The sequence below is a fragment of the Rousettus aegyptiacus genome, unplaced genomic scaffold, assembly GCF_014176215.1.
Source record: "Rousettus aegyptiacus isolate mRouAeg1 unplaced genomic scaffold, mRouAeg1.p scaffold_m13_p_2, whole genome shotgun sequence".
Lineage (NCBI taxonomy): Eukaryota > Metazoa > Chordata > Mammalia > Chiroptera > Pteropodidae > Rousettus > Rousettus aegyptiacus.
In genome coordinates, this window is record NW_023416295.1 from 159964839 (window position 1) to 159991728 (window position 26890).

The 26890-nt window shown below is 36.5% G+C and overlaps 2 protein-coding genes and 1 non-coding gene across 5 annotated transcripts; 2 read left to right on the forward strand and 1 right to left on the reverse strand.

Moving 5' to 3' along the window:
• Positions 1–583: 583 nt before the first annotated feature.
• Positions 584–7448, forward strand: SLC25A3 (solute carrier family 25 member 3). 2 transcript variants are annotated; one of them, XM_016158243.2, is made up of 8 exons: positions 584–713; positions 945–1105; positions 2429–2553; positions 4339–4518; positions 5424–5605; positions 6259–6431; positions 6914–7024; positions 7110–7448. In XM_016158243.2, the coding sequence occupies exons 2-8, from the start codon at positions 949–951 to the stop codon at positions 7268–7270; spliced, it is 1089 nt and encodes a 362-aa protein (XP_016013729.1). In that variant the 5' UTR covers positions 584–713; positions 945–948; the 3' UTR covers positions 7271–7448. The 2 variants fall into 2 exon arrangements, with proteins under 2 accessions (XP_016013729.1, XP_016013730.1); XM_016158244.2 differs by lacking the exon at positions 2429–2553 and adding an exon at positions 2729–2850.
• LOC118614518 lies at positions 5943–6189 on the forward strand. Its single transcript, XR_004956104.1, has one exon. It is a non-coding gene; the product is annotated as a small nucleolar RNA SNORA53 (small nucleolar RNA).
• Positions 7449–10688: 3240 nt separating the features above from the next.
• LOC107517487 (IKBKB interacting protein) lies at positions 10689–26882 on the reverse strand. Of its 2 annotated transcripts, none has more exons than XM_016158246.2 (3): positions 26425–26882; positions 20603–20720; positions 10689–11641 (listed from the first exon to the last, which is right to left on the reverse strand). In XM_016158246.2, exons 1-3 carry the CDS (start codon positions 26598–26600, stop codon positions 10886–10888), a joined length of 1050 nt encoding a protein of 349 aa, XP_016013732.1. In that variant the 5' UTR covers positions 26601–26882; the 3' UTR covers positions 10689–10885. The 2 variants fall into 2 exon arrangements, with proteins under 2 accessions (XP_016013732.1, XP_016013731.2); XM_016158245.2 differs by lacking the exon at positions 10689–11641 and adding an exon at positions 15919–18299 and having other exon boundaries at positions 26425–26856.
• Between the last annotated feature and the right edge of the window lie 8 nt (positions 26883–26890).

Genomic DNA, 26890 nt, shown 5'->3' on the forward strand with positions numbered 1-26890 from the left:
CACTCCAGTTAATCTCTGGACCACAAAGAAAGAAAAAGCATTTACTGAATGTGTTCATATGTGATACACCATTGTGATGAAGCAGCAAGTTGTCTATTTTAGGAGTTCTTGCTGCACATTTCTGTTCAAAATACTTTCCCGAAGTCTGATGAAAATGCAGACATCTCTACATGTAATGTGAACTAATGGAACGGAAAAAAAAAATGTACCATAATGTTAGAAGTTGTTGACAAAATATTGCAGTGACATTCTAAACGCAACACCGTCAAGCATAACGTCAAGCATTCGTTTTTTTTTTTTTTTAAGCTACTACTATACTGAGACTCACTTAAACGGAAAGAACTGAAGCCACGGCGTCAAGGAGAGACTCTTCAAGGTGAAGGGACAAAAAGCGGAGGTCAAGGGCACAAGCCCTACACTACACAAGAACCGGCCCAGGACGCGCACTTGCGCAGAAGGACTCCTCCGGCGCAGAAGCCAGGCCGGAAGGGCTGGGGCGGGTGGGCGGGGCGGGGATAGCGTTGCTAGGAGAACGCGATGACGTTGACGTCTGCGGCGCTCTTCACCGCCAATGGGTGCTGCCTGCCTGTAGCGAGTCGGTGTGTACGTCACGCTGACGACGGGCGAAGGGCACAGATCTAAGGGCTCGGAGGACATTCGGTCTCTGTGAGCTGCAGCCTTTCCGAGGAGCGTCGTCTGTTCGCCATCTTAGGGTACGAATGTGGTCCGGCCCTCTCCGCGGCAGGTTCAGGGAGCGGGGCGCGGAGCCCCTGTGGGACGATGCTTTGGCTGTAGGCCCAGTTGGCCTGTTCTTGTGGGGAGGCCGTCATGACCTCCTCAAGGGCGCGGAGGCGGGAAAAGGATTGCCGGGGTACCAGGGTGACTTTGGCCGGCCGAACGGCCCCGTTTGCCTTTCCTCTGACTGTCAGTCCTTCTTCCCCTAGGAAGATGTTCTCGTCCGTGGCGCACCTGGCGCGGGCGAACCCCTTCAACGCGCCTCACCTGCAGCTGGTGTACGATGGCCTCGCAGGCCCTTGCAGCAGCCCCTCCGGACCCCCGGGCCCCCCCCGCCGCTCCCGCAACTTGGCGGCCGCCGCTGTGGAAGGTGAGGTCAGACCTTGTCAGAGACAGTCGCTCTGTCCTCTCGTGGTCCGCTCAGCCTCCGTGGACTGGGCCGGGCCTGGAGGGCAGGGAAGGACGCCCCCAGCCCGCTGCACTGCAGGACGGCGCACAGTTGCTTGCTGGGCGATGTCAACCCTATCCTCCCTAGGCCAGGTATCAGATCCTTGGCCCTCCCTCAAGGGCATGGAAGGGCCTAGGCACAGCTCCATCTGTGACCTCCACGTCCTCAAGGGAGTGGACGCATAGAGAGGCCTTGACCAGCTCTTTATCTTAATGTGCCGGGAGCCCTTGGTCAGCAGACTAAGTATTGAGTAAAGTCTCCTTCCTAACCACTGGCTTCCTGCAGTTCTAACTGCATTATCTTTTCTTCGATTTGGCTTTCATTTTCTTCTGAAAATACTCCCTTCTCCCATAGCTAGGTATTTCCAAAGTCTAATAGTTGACCCAAAGTGTATGACAGAACTGGGTCTCTTGTTTTAAGTATGATTGGTGAAGGAGGCAACTTGCAGACTCACGGAAACCATAGAAAGGAAATAATAACTGGTGGGGATCCCTTTGGTCTTATTTCTTGGGATTCTTGGTAGTTAGACCCAGCTTTAACGGAATTGTGTGTATTTTAAACCCCAGTGGCGTGTATGTACTGAGTACCATGAAAACCAAATTATAGAAGTCCTGAAAATGTTACCTACATTGTTCCTGTAAAAACTTAATGGTTTTTTTAAAATCATGTATGTGTTTCCATTATGTCTAATGTGGTTAAAACAATCCTTACATTAGCATTCTGTCCTCCATTTAGAAAGTTAAAGCTAAGGTCATTTGTGTGGTTAATGTATTTGACTGCAGGAATTTCTCTAGTTTTATGCTATAGGAATCCATAAGTGGGGATAGTATTGGTCAGTGGCTGGGGTAAACCTAGAAGTTTGCAAGCTTTTACATGTCGAGTGGTCTGAATTTGATTTGTTCTCTTTAGTTTGTTCTTATCAGCAATTAATAATTTGAAGTTTTATTTTAATTGGAAGAGCCATTAATGTAGAAAACATTTTTTGTTAATATGGTAAAATAAGAGATAGCTAGTATCTCATAGATAGAACCTTCATAGTTTTAAGTGATTGTTTTGATTTTGGCAGTGAATTTCTTGCTACTTGTATTAGGTGAAAAATCATCTTTCAACTTAATTGTAAACAGGTGGCCAAAGCTGTTCAGTTATGATAGTACTATTTCACAAGGAAACAGTTCTCTCTCATTCCATTGACCTTAGTGTTCTCTAAAGAAATACTTACTTGATTTTTTTTTTTCAATCAAACAGAGCAGTATAGCTGTGACTATGGATCTGGCAGATTCTTTATCCTTTGTGGAGTTGGAGGAATTATTAGCTGTGGCACAACACATACAGCATTGGTTCCTCTAGATCTGGTTAAATGCAGAATGCAGGTTTGTTTTGCATGTTGGGCTAAATAAAGCATATTGTTGAAGCATGGCTGTTAAGATATAAGATGTAATCATCTACTAACAAGCTATGTGGAAACCTAACTATCCAGGAGGTAAGTTGATAACCAGTAACGTGAGTTTTATATTAAAATGCATGGTGTGTCTTGTCTTATTACAGAGTACAGTTGTGAATATGGCTCCATGAAGTTTTATGCACTGTGTGGCTTTGGTGGGGTCTTAAGTTGTGGTCTGACACACACTGCTGTGGTTCCTCTGGATTTAGTGAAATGCCGAATGCAGGTTGGTATTGAGATGGCAATGTTGAATGCATCTTTTGTGTGTGACATAATTCCAAATAATCTTAAAGGACTTCACAAATGAGAAGAATCTGAAGACATTACAAGCCCTTTAATAGGAAACCAAACCTGAATTTCTGAACTCATGAACTTTATTTTAGTTAGTGTTTTAATCCAAGAAATGCCTATTTTAAGGTAAGAGTGTGGGTAGATTGTTGGATCTCAGACTCTGGCTGTAAATGTTTTTTTTTGCCGTTGGACTCTGTTCTAGCTAGAGTTCTCTTCAAGGCCTTCTGGTTCTTTATACTTCAGATGGCCATTTCATAAGCACTTACATATCAAAGTGAAGGTAATCGTTCTTTGTGTATTATGTAAAGTTTCTTTACATCTTTACTTATTGATAAGATTAAGGGAGAGAGCACTACGTAAATTTAAAAATATACTCAGTATCTTAGTATTAAAATTTTGTGACTTTAGCTTCTTGTATATTCACTTGCTTAAAAGGTGTTTTTTGTTGTTGTTTATTTTTTACAATTAGAATATCTTAATTAGGATTATTGTAACAAAAATAATCAAACCTCAAAAATTTATTTGTTCCAAACAGGATTAGAAGTCTACTTACCTAAAAGAGAAAGGAAGGTGAAATATTAGCAGGGAGAGGAAGGTGACGTATACCAGAAATAGATAAGATTTTTTTTCCCATTTAGTTAATAGAATAGATATGAAATATGCCTTCACTAAAACTTCTCATGCATGTCTTTTAAAGTGAATTTAAGTTAAAAGACAGGTTTTCATTATGTCGATATACCTTTTTAACATGTATTTAGTTTGTCTTAAGTTCACAGATTTTTATAGTATAACCTACTTAATGGGCTAACATATTAAGGATATACAGGCATACCTCACTTTTTTGCACTCTGTTCTATTGTGCTTCATAGATACAGTATTTTTTTTTTTAAGATGTATACTGTTTTTTAGACATAATGCTCTTGCATACTTAATATACGACAGTATAGTGTAAAAATAACTTTTAATTTGCTGGGAAACCAGAAGATTTGTGTGGCTTTATTGCAATATTTTATTTACTGCGGTGGTCTGGAACTGAATTTGCAGTATCTCCAGGGTATGCCTGTAGAGTTGTCTTTTATTTAGGCAGTAGCTTTAAAACTATTTTTGTTAAGTGATATAATTGGATGCTGAAAAATCTCTTAAAGAGTCAGATTTATTGTGTATTTTTTGTTAGATATTTTATCGTCTTAACTAACCCTCTGAGACTTACTTTAACTGAAAGAACATAAGACTTTAATGTACAAAAGTACTTTATAGCTTTTAAGCCAATAGCATATGTGAGCTTGTGTTTACCTTTTGTGTAGTTACTGAAGTTTATTTTAGAACCAAAAGGAAAAACTAATAATAACAAAATTAAATATTTATGAGAAGTGGTAGTTCTCTGATACATTTAATTACTTTTTTTTTCTTGTTTTAAATACAGGTGGACCCCCAGAAGTACAAAGGCATATTTAATGGATTCTCAGTTACACTTAAAGAGGATGGTGTTCGAGGTTTGGCTAAAGGATGGGCTCCGACTTTCATTGGCTACTCTATGCAGGGGCTCTGCAAGTTTGGCTTTTATGAAGTCTTCAAAGTGTTGTATAGCAACATGCTTGGAGAGGTATGTAAATTAACTTTGAAATCGAAAGTCATGAGCTTTGCATTTAAAAGTTTAAGACCAAAAGTATCTTAGATTTTTGTCTGACCCACCTTGTTTTAGAACTAGTGGTCTCAGGGTAAGCAACATGTTTCACATCATAAGTCTGTTTTTGCAGAGACAGGATGAGAAAAAGAACATGTATATCAGTAGAGTTCAGTGTTCTTTATGTTGTATACTGTCGCCTTCCAAATAATTTGGATTTCAGTTTTTTAAAGAGAAGGATTCTGGGATTTTGTTTGATAAAACATTTTAGGGTTGAGAGATCAAAGAAAGATGTTGACAACTCCAGCTTTATATCAAAAGGCTCATCTTGGGTGTTAGCAAGATGTGTCATGGATGTCCTCTGTGCCACTGGACAGGTATTAAGGGGTTATATAGGACAGGGCTAGATGAATTGGGGGCTGAACTGGGGTGTGACCTATCCCTGGTAAGGGGAAAATGCGTTACACACTTCCCTGGGCCAGAGCATTGGAACCAGTATCCTTAGGGAATAAGAGAGGGACAATCAGACAGTCTCTGAGGTGTTTTCAGGAAGCAATCTCTGTTCTGGCCCAGATTTGACCTCACTGGATTTAGCACGAGGGTCCAGCAGGGGTCACTTGTGGAACACCACAGATTCATTTGTGTAGTTAAAGGACTAACAATCCTTGGCCACCTAGGTGTTTAAAAAGTATTCTGTGGTTGATGAAGTTATAAGAGAGAAACACATATTCAGTCTCATATCTTTGTGTTATCTATGGACTGTGTGATAAGAAACACTTAAAATGTCTGAAATTTTAACTGTTTTCTAGAACTGTCCTTCAAAGTTAAATTGAAAACAGCCAAGGCAGCAGTAATTCATGCCCCTCCTCATGTTTTTCAATTAGGAGAACACCTATCTCTGGCGCACATCACTGTACTTGGCCGCCTCTGCCAGTGCTGAATTCTTTGCTGACATTGCCCTGGCTCCTATGGAAGCTGCTAAGGTTCGAATCCAAACCCAACCAGGTTATGCCAACACTCTGAGGGATGCAGCTCCCAAAATGTATAAGGAAGAAGGCATAAACGCGTAAGTAAGCATTTTCTCAAATTTATCGTTAAAAATGGGCATTTGCAGGAACCACATTTTTTAGCATTGAACCTACAGGGCTTTTTTTTTTTTTTAAATTAATGTTTAATATCTGTCTCCTCTCCCTCCCTTAATAGAATATAAAATCCAGGGGCAAGGATAAGTTGACACATGGCCTGAGTCTTGAATTAAGGATTTTTCTAAAGTGGGAACCATTTGTCAGTTTACAAATGACTTAATATTAGACCTGAACATTAACTCTTAACTTTTGGAGAGGGCTTATTAGTATTCTTGTCATCTGTGTTCACAGTTAAGAATTTGCATGTCATGAGGCCACAACATGCTTCCTTAGATCCACCTTTGTGGATGCCAGTCTTGAACTGAGTTCTGCTTGTAAACTTCTTGTTTCTTGTAGTTCCAGTCAGGAAACATCCAACAACTTTTTTGGTTGTACAGTCAAAGGTGCTTGAGTCATTGGCATGTGAGATAAATATACCTGCATGTTAGTCTTAGGTCCTGATAGAAATGGCACACATTTGTGCTGCCATTTTTTACTATCAGGACTTGACTGGTGTGCGGACACTTCTGTTAATGATGGACATTTCTGGTAGATGAATATATGCAACTGAGTAAAATGTCTCCTGATTTTCTAGATTCTACAAGGGGGTTGCTCCTCTCTGGATGAGACAGATACCATATACCATGATGAAGTTTGCCTGCTTTGAACGGACTGTTGAAGCATTGTACAAGTTTGTGGTTCCTAAGCCCCGAAGTGAATGTTCAAAGGCAGAGCAGCTGGTTGTAACATTTGTGGCAGGTTACATAGGTATGAATTACTTAGGATGTGCTTGTCTCTGAAATTAAAGACAAATATTTTCACTGTTGGCTTATTTTTGTGAGGAAAAATATCTCAAAGAAGTTATATCTTGCCATAGAATTTTATATGCCTTTCAGGATTCATAAATACTTGCTGATTAGTTCCTGAAAGAATTGTTTCATGGTTTCCATGTCATAATTAAGTTTGGGGATGATTGATTTCACTGTTGCACCATTTTTATTTATTTTTTTTAGTTTTTCAGGAACAAATTTTTAATATAAGAGAAAGTGTTGAGTAAAATCTGAATATAAAACTTGAAGGATTACAGTAGACTGCTTTGTAAACTTTCTCGTCAGTCTCATTCCAACTCGTATTTTTTAAGCACTAGAGGAAAATGTTATTAATTAGTCATGAAAAGCTTGGCTACGATGTGATTTTTTTTTTTTTTTTAACTGACCCCATGTTGCATCATATTTCTTGACCTGTTCCAGCTGGAGTCTTTTGTGCAATCGTTTCTCACCCTGCTGACTCTGTGGTGTCTGTGTTGAATAAAGAGAAAGGTAGCAGTGCTTCTCAGGTCCTCCAGAGACTTGGATTTAAAGGTAGTATTGTTTTTCCTCTAAAGAAAGAAGATTACTTTTTGGGTATATTACATTTTTCGCATTCACATTTCACATTTCGACTTAGGTGTATGGAAGGGACTCTTCGCCCGTATCATCATGATCGGCACTCTGACTGCACTACAGTGGTTCATCTATGACTCCGTGAAGGTCTACTTCAGGCTTCCTCGCCCTCCTCCACCCGAGATGCCAGAGTCTCTGAAGAAGAAGCTTGGGTTGACTCAGTAGATAGAGCAAAGCAAATATGGACTGAATCTGCTTGTTGGTCAGTGTTGAGGAAAGTGCTAAAGGAACTTTTATATATTTGACAATGTAGGAAATTGTCTTCCTGAAATAATTACTGTAGTGCTCTTGCCTAAGGCAAGAGTTTCAAACTTGCTGTTGAAATAAACCCAACTGTTCATGATTTGTGTGTGACTTGATATTTTTAAAACTAGTTTTAAAGATTTAATCCTAAAATAGAATTAGTATAAGTTAAGACTTCAAGGAAAAAAATGCAAACTAAACACTGTTGGTTGAATACCATGCTCCTTACTCCTACATTGTTTTAAGTTTTGTCACTCAAGAGTGTCCCTATATTTTCAGGAAACATACCCTAAATTTTCAAAAACTTGATTTGATGATAGTTAAGTTTAAATAAATATGGATAAATAATTTACATTTTAACAAGTTGGTTTTGGCATATAATCAAATTTTTGCACCATGTAATATTTAAAATCCTAATGAGTTTGCTAATCCTTATTTGGAAAAAAAGGCAATCTAAAATAGGCTGATTCTTAGAATGAATGATAGTTTTTATAAGGACCAAAGCAATTAATAGCTAAAAACCATTTCAAGCAACTGTCTTCATACATATCTGACTTTTAAAATTACAAAAATTTTACCATAAGCAATTTTTGGTTTTGTTTTTAATAAGGACAACTGAAGTAGGCAAACGCCACTGGAAAAGCGGCACTTGGGCATACTCAGGCATCTGAAACTCATTACTGAAGTGCTCCTAGGGAGTAAGCCACATTTTAGTTTTCCATTATGTTTGGTTAGGAAGTATAAAAGTCTATAATATAGTTAAATGTTTTTCAAATCTGATTACATTTTACCTTTAGGCTTTTAGGTGTAATACGTAGGTTTGGTTGACAATCCCTGTGTAAAGTATAGAGATGGGGCCTCAGGAAAGTAACTTTCAGGGTCTCATCAGAGAGAAATGTTTTCATTATAAATCTATATTGTAAGGTCAGTAAACTAAATTTAGAAACTAGATGCATCTAGTTGCATGTTAACTTCTATCATCATCATCCGGTCTTGTTTAAGGTTCCAATCTTGAGTTGCAGAAGTAGGGTTATGGTGCAAATTTGAGCCAAACTTAAAAGGGTAGAGTGGCAGACTGAGCCCGAGCAAGTGTTGGCTGTGATCAACGAGCACCTCCAGTGTGCATTAGTTACTGCTATTTAACAAATAGTGGCTTGAGAAATGTTTATAATCTCCGCTCAGCATCACTTCTGGGTCTCCTGAAGTTACAGGGAGATGTTAGCTTCTGGGCCACCTCAAAGTGTTTTCAGTCTCCATGTTGGAGAGGTATTTTGAGGATCTTTCTGTGGCTCAGTTTTTCTTCAACATGTATAGCACAGTGGCTTAGGGCAGCTGAACTTATTTCAGGGCTCTGAAGTGGAGTCATGCAGAAGCTGAATCTTTTTTAGGATTTAGCCTTGAAATCAGCATCCCTTCCACTATATTGATCACAACATTGAAAGTCTCAAGAGAAATCCCAGCTTCAGGGAAAAGTAATGGAGACAGCACTTCTTGCTGATAGGAGTATCAATCACAGTGTACGAGGAGCCTGTGGGATTGGATATGTCTGCATATCGAGCCAACCCAAAGGTGGACTGTGGACTTAAGAACTTCAGGAAAGGTACTTCAGTCAGCTTTTACTACAAGACAAATTTCTACTGCTAACCTCCTCATAGGATTTAAGTTTTATTTGTGGGTTTTGACATAAAGAATGCTGTGTCCAAGCTATCAAGAATTACTGTTGCTCTTTCCATAAGTGGCCTGAGGTGATCTCTGAAAATGTTTCACTATTCACTTGACCAGAAAACCCCACAAAATCATGTAAGAGCTTCAAATCTTCAGGTTCACTTTAAGAACACTTGTGAAACTGCCCAGACCATCAAGAGTATGCATATCTGAAAAGCCACCAAGTATCTGAAGGATGTCACTTTATAGAAGGAATGTGCGCTATTCCATCGTTATAATGGAGTGTGTGTGCCCAGGCCAAACACGGCTGGACGCAGGGTTGGTTATCCAAAAAGGGAATTTTTGCTGCACATGCTTAAAAAGGCAGAGAGGAATGCTGAACTTAAGGATTTAGATGTAGAGTCTGGTCATTGAGCACATCCAGGTGAACAAAGCTCCCAAGATGTGGCACAGGACTTAAAGAGCTCAGGGCAATTAACCAGTACCCTGAACTCCCTGCCACACTGAGATGATCCTCACTGAAAAAGAGCAGATCGTTCCTAAACCAGAAGGGGATATCCCACAGGAGAAAGATATTACTGAAGAAACTGAAGAAACAAAAACGGCCTGAGAGTAAAGTCAGCATCAAATAAATGCTAATAAAAGTAAAAGAGAAAAGTTTGCTCTCTGTAGATATTTGTTATTTCTAAGAAAACCATTTCATCCTCAAAACAAGTAAAATAACTATGTTTTGTGAATTCACATTTCAAAATTTATCCATACTGAAAATAAAGATCCTAATAAAAATTATTTTAATAACTAGTTTGTGACACTTGGTTTAATAAATCCTCAATTCCATAAAGTGGAATCCAATGGAATGAGTGTATGTGATTAGTAATTCAACTGAATTATGTCAATGCTAGGACAAGATATAGCACTGCATAGTAGTTTTTAGAAGGATCAGATATTCAAGTTGTCTTATAAAGCAATTAAAACAGCCAGATTATGCATACCCCATGACATGTACAACAAAACTGAACAGAATGAGATGTGACAGCTTAAGCAAATCTCCATTATGTGAACGCTTCATGAAATGTTTGACCATATTTTCAAGTGAGTTTAACATTTTTTTGATAAGATTTTTGGCACAGACGTGTCTACAGTGTTCATGAAGTTAGGTGCACGGCAGTCTCACTGTAAATTAGGAATTATACACTTTGTTTAGCATATGAAATTATAATTGTACCATTTTCACAATTTTTATCATTTATGAGATAAATCACAAATAATTGTTAAAAATTCCAGATACCATGGGGTTAAAAAAACATTTCAAACTTTAAGGAATCTATAGTTCAGTTAAATGATGTCACACTTCTGATATATCAAGGAATAATGTGGCACCTTAATGTCAACTTCTCCTAGCAGCACTTACTTCAGATATTATTGAATCATTTATTTCTTTTTTAAGACATCAGCCTTGATCCTGATGAGCAGGATCCACTTAGGGCCCCAACCACACATACTGTGCTCCCTAATAGTCAGTGAGAGGAAGTGGGGATTCAGCTCATGCCCTATCTAGATTTCCCAGTGCTAGACTGGCAGATCCTGCTTATCCCCATTTGTCTGAGTATCTGTCCGTGTGTGTGTGTGTGTGTGTAGGATGCATAAGGTTCTTGCTATGTAAAGTTGCAAGTATGTTTTAACATTTATTTTGAATCAAGTGCACAAACCTCTAAAAAATTTTATTTTTACTGTACAAAATAGAATCAAATTTAAAAAATGGTATTTACTCCAACATTTCATTATTTCTGACATTGATATTTTTATAACACAACAGAGATCTCATTTTTTTTTTTAAAAAAGTTACTTCAGCCTAATCTAAATGATTTCAAATTAACCCATATCTGAAATGTGTGTTATTTCATCTTTCATATCGTTAATCTCAGCTTGGACTATTGTTAAATTAGATATTTTTTCATTTAAGAAAGCAATTTCTTTCTCTCTTTGGAGTAAGTCAGTAATCAATCTCCCAATGCGTTGTGTTAAATCATTTACTAATGGTTCCAAACGGGAAAAATCTTTCTTTAGATTATACACCTTTGGTTTTAGATCATTTGCAAAAGTCACAGTCTTCAAGACTTTAGCTCTGTCACTTTCTAAGCTTAAAAACCTGTTTGTGTGCTTGTTGAAATCACTCTTTAGCTCCGAAAGTATCTTCTTAACAGAGTTAATTCTTTGTGAATTTTCAGACGCTGTCTTTCGGAGCATTGCTGTTCGGTCAATGCTACTTGAAAGAAGATCACCTATGTTTTTTACTGTATTTTTTTCTACTTTTTCTATTTTTTTCCCTAGGTCTTGCACAGAATCTGTCAATGACGTGACATCAGTTACTAAACCCGAAATACGTCGTATATCTGTTTTTATAGTTGAAATCTTGAGACCAACATCTTTTGCCATAGAAATTGTACTTAAGTCTACTTTTATAACAGCTTGAGAAAGAGCTGTCAAATTGTTGTTCAAGATATCCTGTTTTTCAGTTATCCTGTTAGACCAAGTTTTCACCTCATAAATTTCCTCCTGTAGACGCTTTAGATGAGCAATTATTTGTAAAGACTTCAGTTGTTCCACGATAGCTTCAGACTTCTGACACTATAAGAAAATACAATATCATGATAATTAAATTGATTAAAAGCTTAACATTTAAAATTCAAGTTAAATTTTATGTGTTATTTTTAACCATAACTTCATTGCTCTTTTTAGAAACCATTGGTAAAAGATGTATTAAGTAAGTGTATTACTAATAAGAAGAAAAACATTCAGGAAATATAAATCTTATTGGAAATGACATTTTTCATTTTTTGTACCATTAGGTATCTCTGTACAGTGACAAAATGAACTAAACAATACTGATTTTTCAATGGCTGCAGAAGGGAGGAGGAAACCTCCACTTGAGCTTTGGTAGATTTAGGGGGTCAAACAAGGCAACATAACTTCTGAAACACTAGTTACCTGTAGTTATAACAAGTGCTAGAATGAAGGGCCCAACGCCCAAGACTGTGTATACGCTTTATTGTTCTATTACTTCTATGAATAATTTTCTGGGGTATCCATCAGACCTTGAATAATTGAACTACTTCTTAAGTTCCTAGCAGTTATTAGGTATGTCAGGCATGAGGGACATAAAGATAGGTACAGCTTGGGTTGTGGCCTCAACTCAGTTTATTAGTTTAGAGGTGCAGAAAAACAACAATCTCCAAGGTTCTAAAATTCCATGATTCCAAATACGAGTGTTTCTCAACGCTTGAATGTTTCTATGCCATCCTCCTTCCCCATCACCGACTATATACTGATATCTCTAAATTGTTTTGTTTTAACTTGGACACATTAGCTGATGAACATTTTGAGCCACACAAGTGCCTGGCAACATTTCAAATTGTTTTTGTTATTGTTGGTGGAGTGTGTGCATGTATGTGTGTTTATATAGAGGTATGGGGGAAGTTGAATTATTGTATTTTGAGTATTTGAAATTTTATCGTATTATGCTATCAGTTAATAAAATTAAGAGGGGGGAATTAAAGTGCTATTTTTGGTGATAAGACGGTCTTATAAAGGATACAAAATTGAAAATTAAAGCAAACATGCTCAATGTCCATCGATGTTGCAAATGGCAGGATATCCTCCTTTCCACAGCTGAATATATAAACATAAAAGTAACATGTCGTACGCTTTAGATTTACATAATGGTATGTCACATATTTATTCAATTAAAAAAATAAATAGGAATTGCCAGGTGAGACTGTTAAGCTTCGATTAGAAGGTTGACTTAAGCCTGTGGTCTGTGTTCAACTATGCAGAACAAATATAAAATATATTATCAAAGCATGTTTCCATGTCGTGATCACATCAAAAAAGGGACTCCCAGTTTTAATGTGTATGCCAATTGTTTCGCTTTTGCATATTTAACCTTCGGCTCATTTTCTAGGCAAGCAATATTTTAAAGTAGAGGTTGTCTATAGCTTTCTGCTAATAATCAAAATCAGTTTGACTCAGTAACATTTACTGTGCTAGTATGATCAAGAACAGTCTGCTTTCAGAGTTTGAAGTTTGGGAAATAAAATGTCAATAAAGGGATTTTTTTTCTTTTTCCTTCAGAAAAAAAATGGCATAAAATGCAAATATGCAGGCTGAAAAACATTTTTATAAAATAATATATGCTGTTTAAAGTTTTTTTTTCTAAAATAATTGTGAATAATTTCTTCAAGATGTTATGAATCACCTTTCTTACATTTGCCTGATTTACTCTGCTAACATTTCGAATTATTTTGGTAACATTAACTTATTTTTATTTAAAGCATATAAAAATTTAATATGCCTGGAATATTATTTTTATGTATAGTTGCAAAATAATGACAAACTGAAATGTGGCAGAACTGTTAATTCGAAGCAGCAACACCCTCTCACTATATGTTTGGTTTAAATATATATTTTAGGATTTTTCTCAATAGGTTTACATTACATTAATTATTGGTAGGAGAGGTGGCCCCAAATATTTCTTGGTAGAGAATTAGATTGTGAAAATGTTATTGTGGGTATGGCAATAAGAAACAGGCACAAATAGAAAAGAAATTGAATAGTGATTGCAAAACCACATTTTATTTTTAAGGGGAAAGTTTTGTAATAAAGTGTAGTTGCTGGAACAGATTCCCGAGCGTGAAAGAAGATGACTTATTTTATTCTATTTCATTACTAGGTTATCACTTATCTCGTAATTGTAGCTTAATAGCATCACACAATAAAGAAACTTCAGAAAGTGCTAGGTTTATTTTTAGGAGGACTAGATAATTAACAAGCTGCTAGTAAGCCTCTTGGTTTCACTTGGTAGCTTATAAAAGAATTTATCATGAACTTCTACTCATCTTTACTAAAACATAAACTCAATACAGTGTAGAAATAGCCTAGAAAATTGTTTTACTGTTATTTTAAAAAATTACTTATGGTTTATTTAAGCTACTTGTCGAGAATGGACAGAAGAGTTGCTGAGTCTATCAGTAGCTCAAAAGATTCAACCGGTAACTTGAATATTTACCAAGTTCTTATACATAGATGTAAAGTACTAAGCTAGACGCGTCCTGTAATAGTAAATATTGTCTGGATCTACGAGCATGGTAAATGGTTCAAAGGCATGATTTCTGGGTCCAATTGACTTTCCAAAAACTTCGCTAAAGGGTCTTTGGACTACACTGAGTGACCTGGAAATTGTATTGACCTCTAAAATCTAAAACTACTTAAACCCAGAAGGGATCGCAGATTATTGGGTATAATAATTTCCTTATTTTACAAATTAACAAGTCCCCAAATCAAGGCCCAAGAACACATGGTTAGTGGCAAAGCCTACATTAGAAGACTCATTTAGAGCTCTTTTTCCTCCATTGCTTTCCCACTCTTCCTGAAACATTTATTGATTCCTTCTTATGCCCAAGGCCCCATTTTAGGTCACAGTTACAACTTCTGAGTGACTTACAGTCTAGTTTAATGGTGACATGGTGCTTGCCATTAACTACCACCAAATTCGGCTGAATTACAGCTTTTGAAATCTCAAGGTAGTTCTACCCACAGATTTCTTGTGATTTTCCCCCTTCCCCTGGTTGAACGGCAGCAGGTTGCATTGAATAGTGGGAGGTCAGTGGCCTCTGGAATTGAACAGACACAAGTATGATTGCAAGATTCCTAGTTTTGTTGAATCTCAATTTCTCTATTTGTAAAATGGGTCTTGTAGCTAGCAGAGCTGTGGTGAGAATTAGTGATAACACGTGCAAAGTGCTTTGCACAATGACTGGGATATGGCTGGTATTCAATAAATATATGGAGCCATTAGGATGATGGTGATGAATGGAGACCTCCTAGCAATGTGACATATATAATAGGCTCCAAAATATTAGTTCTCTCCTCCCCTGCAGTGTAAAGCTAGGATGGAGAATTTTGATTTGCATTAAATTAATATAATAGTTCATAGCTGAACAGATGCTGAGTAAATTTACATAGTTTTTGCTAACTGTGCAAATATGAGGTAAGTCTATAAAGAAATAAGGTTTTGTTGTGTGTTTGGTGAATTTACAGCATCATTATTTTATAATGACATTAAGCTTTGATCAAGATTATAAATTCATACAAAGGTCTACAATAAGGTTGAGATTAAAAATAATGCCATTAACTTTGTATCTTATGAGTTTAGTTTTCTAGGAAACATTACAGGCTGATAAATCAACTTTTAATTATAAAATATAAATGTACACTTACGTCGTTTCTGATTACTTGGCAAAATTTAAGGAAACACTGACATAAATATACTTTGAAACTTTACATCCAAAGGTTTGAAAAAACTAGGTCTTTGTTTTGTAACAGTGATTTATATATATGTTATATATATATTTATATATGTGATATTAAATTTATTACAAATTACAATGATACAAAAAAGGTGTCTCAGGATATGGTAATCATTCTTAAAGGAAAGACTAACAGTGTAATTTAATATCTGACACACAGGGAAGTTTTTGAAATTTCAAGTACTTGTAATAAATAAATGAAAGAAACCGGAAGACAAATTAGGTACATCTAAAACTCTCTAACCACCATTTTTTATAGAGAAATCTCTGGGTAAAGAATATATACCTGTGTACATACACAATAGTTTTCTCATGAAATCCTTGGAGAAGGGCAGTTTTTGTTTCCCTGTAACTGTCACTATAGAGCACAGTGGCCACCTTGTTTCCACTTATTTTTGGTAACCATTACTATGATATATACAATAACATTAATGATGTGTCAGATATGGTGAAAGGCTAAACAAATAAATAAATAAATAAGAGTGAAGAGTTCACAAGAGATCACACCTACCCTGACAAGAGGAAGTTGAAACAACACAGTTATAGCTAACTTTATAATTTATTTGATTCGCATGAACATCAAAGCAAACAAATACAATTTTGTCAGTGCACACAGGTAAGAACTTAGACATTCAGAAGTCAAGAAATTTAATGTTAAGCTTCCAAAAATTAATGGTATGTCCTTTAGTAGAAATTTTCCAGGTTTGTTTTTATGATCCATGGCTGTCTACCATAGTAGTACTTGTTGGGGATTTTTCCAAAAATGTGCAAATTTACATAATAAAAATACCTGACCACAATTATCTTTTTTAACTGAATGCTTTCAAGTTCTTTTTAATTCCACTGAAAGTGCATTATGAAACTGAAACTGGAACTACAGTTGGTTATTGGCAAGCAGCAGCAAGAAAAAAACAGTACTTCCATTTGCAGTTGACTCAGATTTCAACACCAACCCTGGACATCTTTGATACATCAGTTTCCAATAAAAATCTTTTGTGATCCCGTAACCCTGCACATTTCTAATTATCGTTGTTACAAAAATATGGCTAGGCCTCTGCTTAATTTCATCTCACAATGTCCATGTCTTTTAGTAAAATAAAATCACTATGTAAAACAAATTTGGTTGAGTAGTTTGAGGACTCTTTAAAATAATGATATACTTTAAGTACCATAATTGTCATCATTTCTTTGTGTGGCTTTCTCCTCTTTAAAAGAGGCCAAAGGCTTCTTAGTGTCTTTTTATTGTCAGTAGATTTATCTAAAGATCACGTATCTAGCAGATTCACATCTGTAACACAGGCAGAATCTTGAAAAAAAAAAAAAAAAAAGCTCAGGTATAAAAAAATATTCCAAAAGCCTGTATTTCAAAGCATACACACTTAATACACAGGAAAAGCTTTTAATAAAAAAGATATTTACTCTTAAAAAGTCTTACAAGTATCTGTAATACAGTTTAGAACCTTAACAAAAACTAAAAACGTTTCCTAGACTTGATAGTTTTCAAAAAGTGCATATTAATTCATAGCAAAGCACCCCGGACTCTCCATAAAGTATGTTATCTTTTGATTTTAGAAAAAATTCCCATGAACTTGGTTGTCCTGATTCTTAGCTTGCAGTAAATTACAAAGGAATTGGCTGAGACTGGCACATTAACAACTGACCTGACAGTAAGATCAGGTCAGTGGGTCACCTTTTCAGGTGCCAGAAGAGGTGTAAGTAGTAGACATAAGGTTGGAAAAACAGCAAACTGGGGTCATTTAGTGAAGAAGTAAACACTCCTCAATAACTCTTAGAAACATTAATATATTTGAGTCCGACGGGCGGAATTCATAATTGCTTTTAAAAAATACGCTGCTTCAAAAAAAAAAAGAGAAATATATATTTTAGAAATAGTTAAAATGGTTAAAATGAAATGTTTTATTGCTTAAAAAGATAAGCTTTGATTATCTGAATAGTCCATTTGTGTGGACATCTCACTTCTTTCTCAATAATGTAGGATAAAGTGAGTCATATCAGAACGACACAGAGGCACGGAACTGATCAATTTATGTATAATATGGTTTATCAGAATAAGTGTAGTGCATTTAAAACTCACTATCAATTTCTTTATTTTCTAGATTATATTCTTCTAAAGTTCCCTTTTCTCTTGTACTTGAATATACTATAAAATCATGAACTTTTCCTTTCAGAGCATTCAATTCATTTTGCATTTTTAATATGCTGTTATCATACTGAATTCCTTCAAGGGTTTTTTGCATCTCCATTATTTCGGATACTGCTTTCAGCATATCATCTTCCATATTAAACATCTGAACAGTTAAGTCTTCCATTTTCTTTTCTGTCCCTATCAGATCCTGAGAGACTCTGAGAACAGAGTGAATAGCACTTTCAATGGCTGGCAAATGTGTCTTGCATTCTTCCACTTTGGGTTCGTAGTTGGAAAGTTTATTAGTTAGGTCTTCATCTCTGGCAAAGAGGGCATGCTGTTCCTCTTCTAACTTTTCAACTGCCTTTGTATCAGAGCCCAGCTGCTGCTCCATTCGCAGAAGGTCTTCTTCTTCCTGTCTTTTTACTGTTCTAATGTTTCTTAGCGTGCTATCCTCCAAATCTTTTAGTCTTTCAGTGAGCAATTTTATTCCTTGTTCAGCTGAGTTAATTTGGACAGTAACTTGAGAATGTATGTGTTTCGATTCTGATTTGAAAATGTCTGTATTAACATTCATTTCTTCTAGGCTTCTTGTCCAGAAATTTGTAACATTCTGGAATTTTTCACTGAGGCTTTGCATCTTTTGAGTGAGCATCTCCTCACTATTTTGGATGTCATGCATGATACTTTGGAGGCTGGATACTTCCTGCTCAAACTGGGTCACCAAAGACATGGATGATGTAGCTTCCTGCAGGATACTTTCAGTAGACTCAAGCTGCATTTATAACACAAAACAATTCCCAAGGCCACTTAATAACTTTTACATTAGGGAAACACACTTTAACAATCATGTGCCAAGGTCAAATTCTGACGATGTCTAAAATATCCAAGTACATACCAGAATCATACTGACGAAAACATTTATTACTTTAACAGCTATTTTAAAATATTTTAAACAAATTTAATATATTAGCACTATGGTAGAAAAATATACACCTGAATTTATAATTCTAAATATTTGGCACATTTTCATGGAGGGATATTCGAGTGAAAAATTATGTTAAAGGAGCCTGAAGTATATCACATTTCCTTCTTTTTTCTTTTTAACTCCAGTGGAAAGCAACTTCATTGTGATTTTTATGGTTATTTGGCTTTTTTAGAAACTGTAACAGTCATAAAATTTAACTTTCCTAAATTCAATGATTCTGGAAGAGTTTCTGTCTGAAAAATATTTGTTGACTAACCTCTGTGGGGAAGGTACCAGATCAGATCCTACAGATATCACAAAGGCAAAAATGAATAAGACCAGTTTAGTGAGACAACTCATGCCAAATATTAAAGTGTTCTAAGTATCTGAGAAATACTTGCACAATGGTAACACTGTTAGGGTTAGTTGTCTTATGAGCAGCATTTTGAAGAGGCAAATTTATCTTCACCTAAGGTAATCTCCCGTGTGAGCTGTTTATTGCAGCATCACTATAATCTGCAGGCAGTATACCCCTGTGGATCCCGAAGGTTGAAAAGATCAACTATTCTAGATAAAAAGTCTCAACATATAACCTGCAAATATGTAGTGACTAGTATAACCACAATAACTAGCATTTAATGGGCTACCAATATATTCCAATACTTTTTCACTGTTTAAAAAGGAGCTAATACTTAAATTTACTAATGCTTACAGGTTTTCAAAGAGTTTGCTTATATATTATATCTCATCTGATCCTTATAAAAATCTTGTTACTCTCATTTAATAAATGATGAAATATAGGCCAAGAGAAGTTAAAGTGATTCTTTCAAGGTCACAGTTGTGACAAGAGGCCATGTCTAGTTGTTTTCCCCACCAACTGCATTATACTGGTACTCGGGTCAACTTTCTGAAAAGGCAGCTATTGTCAAATTACTCCCAGGGCCGACTGGGAGAGCAAGAGCTATGCAAAGACTGAATATTTTTTGGATCCTATGAAAATATTTAAAAAATCTGCTTCAAAAAAGCATTTTAATTGCTACCAAAGTTTTCATTTAAAAAGGAAATCTTTCTTCAAAATTTGTTTTCAGTGGCTTTTAAGTACATGAAGTTTCTATTGGAGTTTTGTCCATCATTATGTTACACCCATCATTCTGGGCCCCCCGACAACTACAACCAGATTCCAGTTAGAGCCCTAGGTCAAAATACCAACTCTTGCAGCTCCTTCCTAGAGGCCCCTAGGCTCACATTGATTCCCTTAGCATGCTGGAGGGGATGCATAACTTTCATCCATCGCTTCTCTTCTGGGGGAAATATATGCTCATCTTTTGCTGGAGGCTGCAGGAACTTAGATCCTCTATTTCATTTTTGTTTATTTTTATAATATCCTTGCTCACCATGGGGCCAAGCACAAGTCCTTGACTACCTTATGGCACGAGTAAAGGCTTAATGAGTGAATTAATGAATAAATGAGGCATATTTCCCAGTGATAGCTTGATCCCTAGTGGCCAAGGTGCACATGATGCTTTATTGAGTACAACAGATCCTGTCCTGAAAAGTGTGGTAGACATACATTTTTTTTTATCTGACTTATATTTATAATAATTACAGAAATAATGCATCTGTATTTACAGCTTGAAAAAACACAACAAACACATGGATTTTAATTTTCATTTGGTTACAGTCAGTATTTTTAGTCATTCTTATTTGGATATATGCATATGTATATATGCTTACCAAGTGGAAAATAAAGAAAAAACACTGATGGATCTTTGCCCAACAAGTGCTTTTCCTATTCTAATTTTATACCCAAATATTATCATATTTTCAGTGCTCTAGATACTTGATATTTAAATAGAAAACTGAGGTCATAGTGATATGAGCATATTGGTCTTTTTAAATAATAACATTTGTTATATATATAAAAGAATCCTTGTCCTTTCAAAATGTAAGTTTAAATTGGATTGAAGAGAAAATTTAAAGAGGTAGGAAGTCCAGTGAAAGTTAAAATAGCAATGGTCAAAAGGCAGGAAAAAAGAACTTTATGAACTGGGAAGAGTGATAGTGGTGAAGAAAAATGAGAAAATCTCCCCGAATAAGCCAATTATAATTACCTTTTCTGAAATTAAACTGATTTTACTTTGAAGCCCTTGGAATTCCTTGGTTTCTATTTTCAGTAGTTGGTATTGGTTTTCCACCTTTGCGAACTTTTCCGACTGCTGAAATACAAACCTGGAAAAGAAAAAAAAAATCACTACCTCCTAATTCAAATCTATTTAAGTCTTCATTTTAAAGTATTTTATACCCTCTTCTGGTAAGGACAACAGAAATTCTGGTACAGGTAGTGGCAGCTTTTATCAGTTTATTTCAACGAACATTTAGGGAGCCTGCTATGTGGTAGGTAGTGATTTAATTCATGCAAAGATGAGCAAAATATTGCCTCTGTACAAGTTCAGAACTCAGTGAGTCAGATGGTGTGATACCTGTAACAGATGCATGCACAAGAAATAATTTGGAGAAAGAACCAACGAATTAGGAAAATTATGTGATCTCTACTATTTTCCTCAAGGCCATATTTGGTCAACATCTAGAAAATAAGTGTTTTTACACTGAAATGTAGAAGCAAGAGTTCTCTATACAGAGACTCATGGACACAGACAGTGGATTAGTGGTTACTTAAGGGAAGGGGGGGGTGGGGGAGAGAGGGATAAAAAGGGTCAAATATTTTGTGATGGAAGGAAATCTAACTTTGGGTGGTGGACACACACACACACACACACACAACATACTGTTGAATTGTACACTTTAAACATTTGATTTTTTTAATTGGTCGCTCCAATAATTTTTAGTAAAAAGTGTTTTTTAAATTTAAAAGCAGGAGAGAAAACAAAACAATGGAATGGAAAGATTATAAGTTGCAAAATAACTGGTTAAACTGTTAAAAACAGAAGTCATTGTCAAAGTGATAATAGAACATAAATGCAGTGCAAGGTGTATAATATGTATAATTGGTTATACTAAAAAATACAAGTCACATAGGTGTACTTTAGATGCCCTTCTATAATTGGAGTGTATTTTTCATCTGGTAAATAGTAAAAAATAAAAGCATAAAAAACTTAATCTAATCTTAAGAATAATAAATGAACTTTTGTGCGTATAGAACTTGAAACGAGCAAGCACAAAAGAAATGCTTTGTATCTGATACCATTTTGGTTAATCTGATTTGACTCAATTCTTCATGCTCTGAAAAGGCAACAGTTGAGATTCTTTGTGTATTTATTGAGTCAGGAAAAAGCAGTGGGGCACAACCATGTGAAGCCAGTGTCTAAATTAGAGTACATAGACCAGTGGTTCAAAAGTGTCACTGCATATTGGAGTCACTCCGCAGCTTTAAAGAAGTCAGATGCTTGGATTCCACCCACAGAAATTCTCAGTTACTTGGTTTGAGATGTAATTGGATACTGTAATATTTAAAAGCTGCCCAGGTTATCTGAGTGCTCAGCAAAGTGAGAACCACTAATTGACAGTTTTGTGAAACTGACTTCCACTGAAAGACATTTAAAGATCCCAAAACTCAATGGAGGGGTGAAAGACTTCTGAGCTTTGTGCATCATTGCAAAGGGTAATGTTTCAAACTCATAAATGTCAATGTCATCCTTAGGTAACTGTTGCTATAAAACTGTTCAAAGCTAAAATGGACTTGTTTTTTAAAAAAACGTTTACAGTGTTGGATGAAATTTCTTTTAATGATGGCTTATATCTATTCTGCAACACTGAATTAAGTAAGTCCAAGTTATGTATGCTAATATGAACTTTTAAACAAAACTTCTGGTTATTAGAAAATGCCATTATCCTAATTTTCAAAGAAGGATGTGTAGACTTAATTCTCTTTTGATCTGCTGTTTCATTCTTGGCTTTTAAGAGATGCTTTTCCAGTATAGGCTTATCTGAGACTAGCAGACAGAGACCAAGGATAGAGACCATTCTAAAGAAATGTCTAATTTCAGGGACTAGTTTTATCATCCATTACTCCACTGTTACATGGATATATCCTATAGATCATTGAGTTAATTCAGAATAAAATAGTTATTATAAAGACTTTTTGTGAAATTGATCCACTACAATCATACATCATAGGTATTTCCATTTTATTAGGTATTTTTAATTTTGCCTACCTCTTTTTAAATTAATATCAAAGGGAGACTGCATATACTGGTTGAATGTGGAGTTAGGCAACTTTGGCCATGCCTTTTACTAGCTGTATGAACACTAGACACGTTTTATTTAACATATCTTTGACATAGTTTCCTCATCTGTAAAGTGGGCATACTACTACTTAGTACATAGGGTTGTAGTGGGGAGTAAATAGGTTATTTATAAAGCTCCTAGATAGTGCCTATAGCAAGAACACATCAACTATGCTCTTTTGAACTGTTTTGTGCTACTACTTTTCTAGCCCCCTGACAAGCCCATAGCAGTTAAAGGATCAGAGCTCCCTTCGTCTTGTATTTGACAGAAGCCATAATAGGTCCGGGCCCCTTCAAAACCAGGGTTAGAATTATAGCAAATGAAGGATGGAATGGATCGATGAAAAGTATTCTCTTATCCTATTTTGGGGTAAAGGCCTTGAATGTCTGCACATAGGAGAAAGGGTCCCAGGTTAACTGGCTACCTCAGTTGGATTTATAAAAGAAATCTGACTCCTTCATAATCCACTGCAGTCTTCAGAGACCTCATACAGATTCAGGGCCCTGTAGTAGTAAACAGTGTGCATTTCCTCAATGTTGCCTCTGCATAGCTCCTTTAGGAATATTCTATAGTGGCAGACAGCTGACTGAGGACCTATACAGGAATTTCTCTGGCTCTTTCAACTTAATGAGAAAGAGGCAAATGACCAAAGGAAGCTGTTACTATGGACCTTCAGCAAAAAAGGGAGTTCCATGGCCACTACTGGGGTCAGTACCCCGTTAGCTTTGTTTGATACTATAGCTTCATTTTCAGCATAATACTGAATGTTCAGGAAAATACCAACCATATCCCATTTTTAAAAAGCAGGACATCTGAAGGATAACCCTGTCTTTTAGATAAAACTCTACAAACAACAATAAAAAGCTGTAAAACAAGGTTAGCCAAGATTTAGCTGTATAAATATAGAGAAAAAAGTTAATTGATTAAAGAGCTTTTGATTTCTTTTACATACTTAATATGAATGCAAGGAAAAACTTTTATAAAGACAATTTAAAAATCTGTTAAAATTTCCAGAAGAAACTTAAAATTTGTACAATGAAGGTTCTAGTTGATATTAAATAAGCTTGAAAAGTATTATTAGTATTTTATTATTATTAATAGTAACTTCAAGATTTTCTGAAAAATTTCCTTGAGTTTATAAATGAGGTATGCAAACTCAGGTATGGGCAACTGTCATCTCCAATGTATGATCTTAGGATGACATAGGATGGCATATCAGAACTTTATCTGTTACACATTATTTCTGTTCATTTGCTAAATAAAGATCTAAAGTCTAAAGGCCTGAAGACACTGAAATAGTGAGGCCTTGAAATCCTTCTTGGGCAGTGGAAGGGTTCAAATCCCCACCCCACCCCACTTAATCTACTTTTGAGATGATGGATAAGTTGTGTTTAGAAGTACACAGATAGGCACTTATATTCAATGTTATACTTTAAAAACCAGGACATTGTCAATACAGTCAGAGGTCAATAAAGATTTGATAGATGACCTTTAGAAGCTGGAGTATGTGTTCTTGAGGTAAAAATCTTGATGGCTTTGTTATAATTCTAGTGTGCTTTTAGGTATTTTGAGATGCCAAATGTTTATTTAGAAAATGCTTGCAAATGTCTTACCAAAATAATTTTCTACTCCCAAATTCACCATGAATAAATTTTGCTCTAAACAGTGACTGAAGTATTTATACTTCAACTTTTGTGGAAAAGATTTCAGAAGAGCAATTAACAGTAAATTATTTTAATAATAACAAAATCTGCCTATTTTTAGAAATAATCTTTAATTGACTACTATTTTATTATTTTTCAAAGACAGTTCAAATAAAATCTTCCTACCAAACATAACTTTTTTGTGTCTTTGCTGTAAATTCCTGAGCTAAAGCATCTGCTTTTCATCAGTTTTTTTCCTTTATAGATTTGTGGACGAAAAAAGGATTCTATGGAAAGTAACCCTGCAGGGTGACCTGATCATAAATTCCTAAATGGATAGGTCAAGATAGGAAAGTCACACACCAAGCACATAATTTTTTTAGTAAGAGGTTTCTTTGCCTTAAGCAAGCTCTGTCCATTGTTTTTGTGCATCTAGGTTAACACACCTTGAAATAAACCATAACAACCTTCAAAAGAGCACACAATCGCATTAACTATCCTATAATCAAATCTCCACTTTGTTTTCTCCCACCTGCATGCAATCTTCCTTACCTTCCCTCTTTAATTTCAAAGGCATAAACGTTAACTGCAATTGCCATCAGTTTTGGCTCAAATAAACTCTTAATGAAAATCCTCTACAGGTTTGGACGTTTCTTATGTCGACAGATTCTCATCAGTGTTTTTTCCAAGACAGTAACTAAATTATTGAAAAGCTGAACATTTTGTGATGGAACTTATCTCACATGAATACGAATCTTTGGTAATTAATAAATCACGTAACTAAAATCAGTTGTGTTAGGTTCCAAGGAGAAAGAACGTATATCTTTGAGCATAATAAATTCTATTACTGAATAACTTCTCCAATACAAAAAGGACTTTAAAATTTACCTAAAGGTAATGCATTTTAAGACATAAGAGGATTTTAAAAAGTTTAGTACATTTCTTTTAAGATAAAAATATTTCATAAAAAATATTAATAAATCAACTATTTTTTAAGAGAACATTTAATAATCAACATTTCACATTACTGTAAATCTTTTATTAACTTCAACTCAAGATGAGTTACCTCTAAAGTCTAATTGGAAATTTACTAGCATCGAAAATGTTCTAGATTAGAGGACATCCAGGGTCCCTTCCAGAATTACTTTAGAGGATAACTGCCCCCTAAATATTTTAAAAATCAGTGAGTGAAAAATGGAGGTAAAGTTACTAATTTAAATCGTTGTCCTTGTTATCAAAATGAAATAGTTTCATCCTAAAGAAAATAATTGGGGAAATAAAATTAATAAGCTTTTAAAAGTCATTTCTGATATTTTTTCCTATGATACCAATATACTGCTATTTGCTTGGTTTAAAAATTGTTTAGTTTTAGGTGAACAGCGTGCTATACTTCTGTAGCTTTCCAGTACTAACATTCAATCGGTAGCTTAGGAAACATTTTTAAATAACGCATGCGCATCGATCAAACTATGAGAACTCCAAACTGATATAATCACTAACGTCTGTTGCTTTGAGATCATAATGAATTCTTTCAAGGTTGCAAACGTTGCCATTAGGCATTTATGGGGTGAGGCAAATTTGTCCAGGAGAAATGCACAACGGACTGTTAAGTAATGGGTTATAAAAACCACAAAGCTTCCGACGTGTAGTAGGCGCTTAATAAAGTTTGGCCGAATCTCTTAAGAAATGGCTGACTCGTTCCCAAACCTTAACCTCAACTCCAGTTGAGCGATCCGGGTCGTTACTAGTACATAGGAAAAATGAGTTAAAAGAAACGAGAAAAAAAGAAGTTGGGCTGTCCCTTCTTGAGGGTCGAGGCACAGGTACAGAAGCAGCAAGTCTGGGGGTTGAAGGTTAGCGCAGGCCGAGACGTGCAGGGTCGCCGCAGCAGGACCTCGAGAAGAGCGGGGGTCCACGGCAGGTCGGGGCGGGACCCCGAGAAGAGCCGGGGATGACGGAAGGCCGGGATCGGGGCGGGACCCCGAGATGAGCTGGGGACCACCGAAGGCTGGGGTCGGAGCCCAGGCGGCCTCACGCCCACTTACCAGGCCAGGCCCAGGCACGTCCCCAGCGACAGCAGGCTCACGCCGGTCCGGGGGTCCACCCAGCCCCCGCCGCCACCGCCCCGTGCCTCGGGGCTCTTCCCGCCCTCGCTCCGCTTCCCGGGATCTGCGGGGGCTCCCTTGGGCCCCGACTTCTTCCGGCTCTTCAGCTCAGACATGTCTAGAGGTCCTGAGGACGACACAACCTGGGGCCCTCTACAACTTGGGGAGCGGGACGTGGCCGCCTTCGCCTCCGCTAGCAGCCTCGGCGGTGACCGCGCCCCTGCCCAGATTTAGCGCCGCCCATAAACCAGCCCTCTCTTTCTGCCCACCATCCCTGCTGCTTCACAGCACCCTCCCTCTCCAAATTCCTCCAGCTGAGATACGTGGGAACCCATCTTCTCCCTCCTCTCCGTTAATAGGGCCAACCCGAGGAGATCTGAGCTCCCGCACCCTGGCCGGCCGCTGG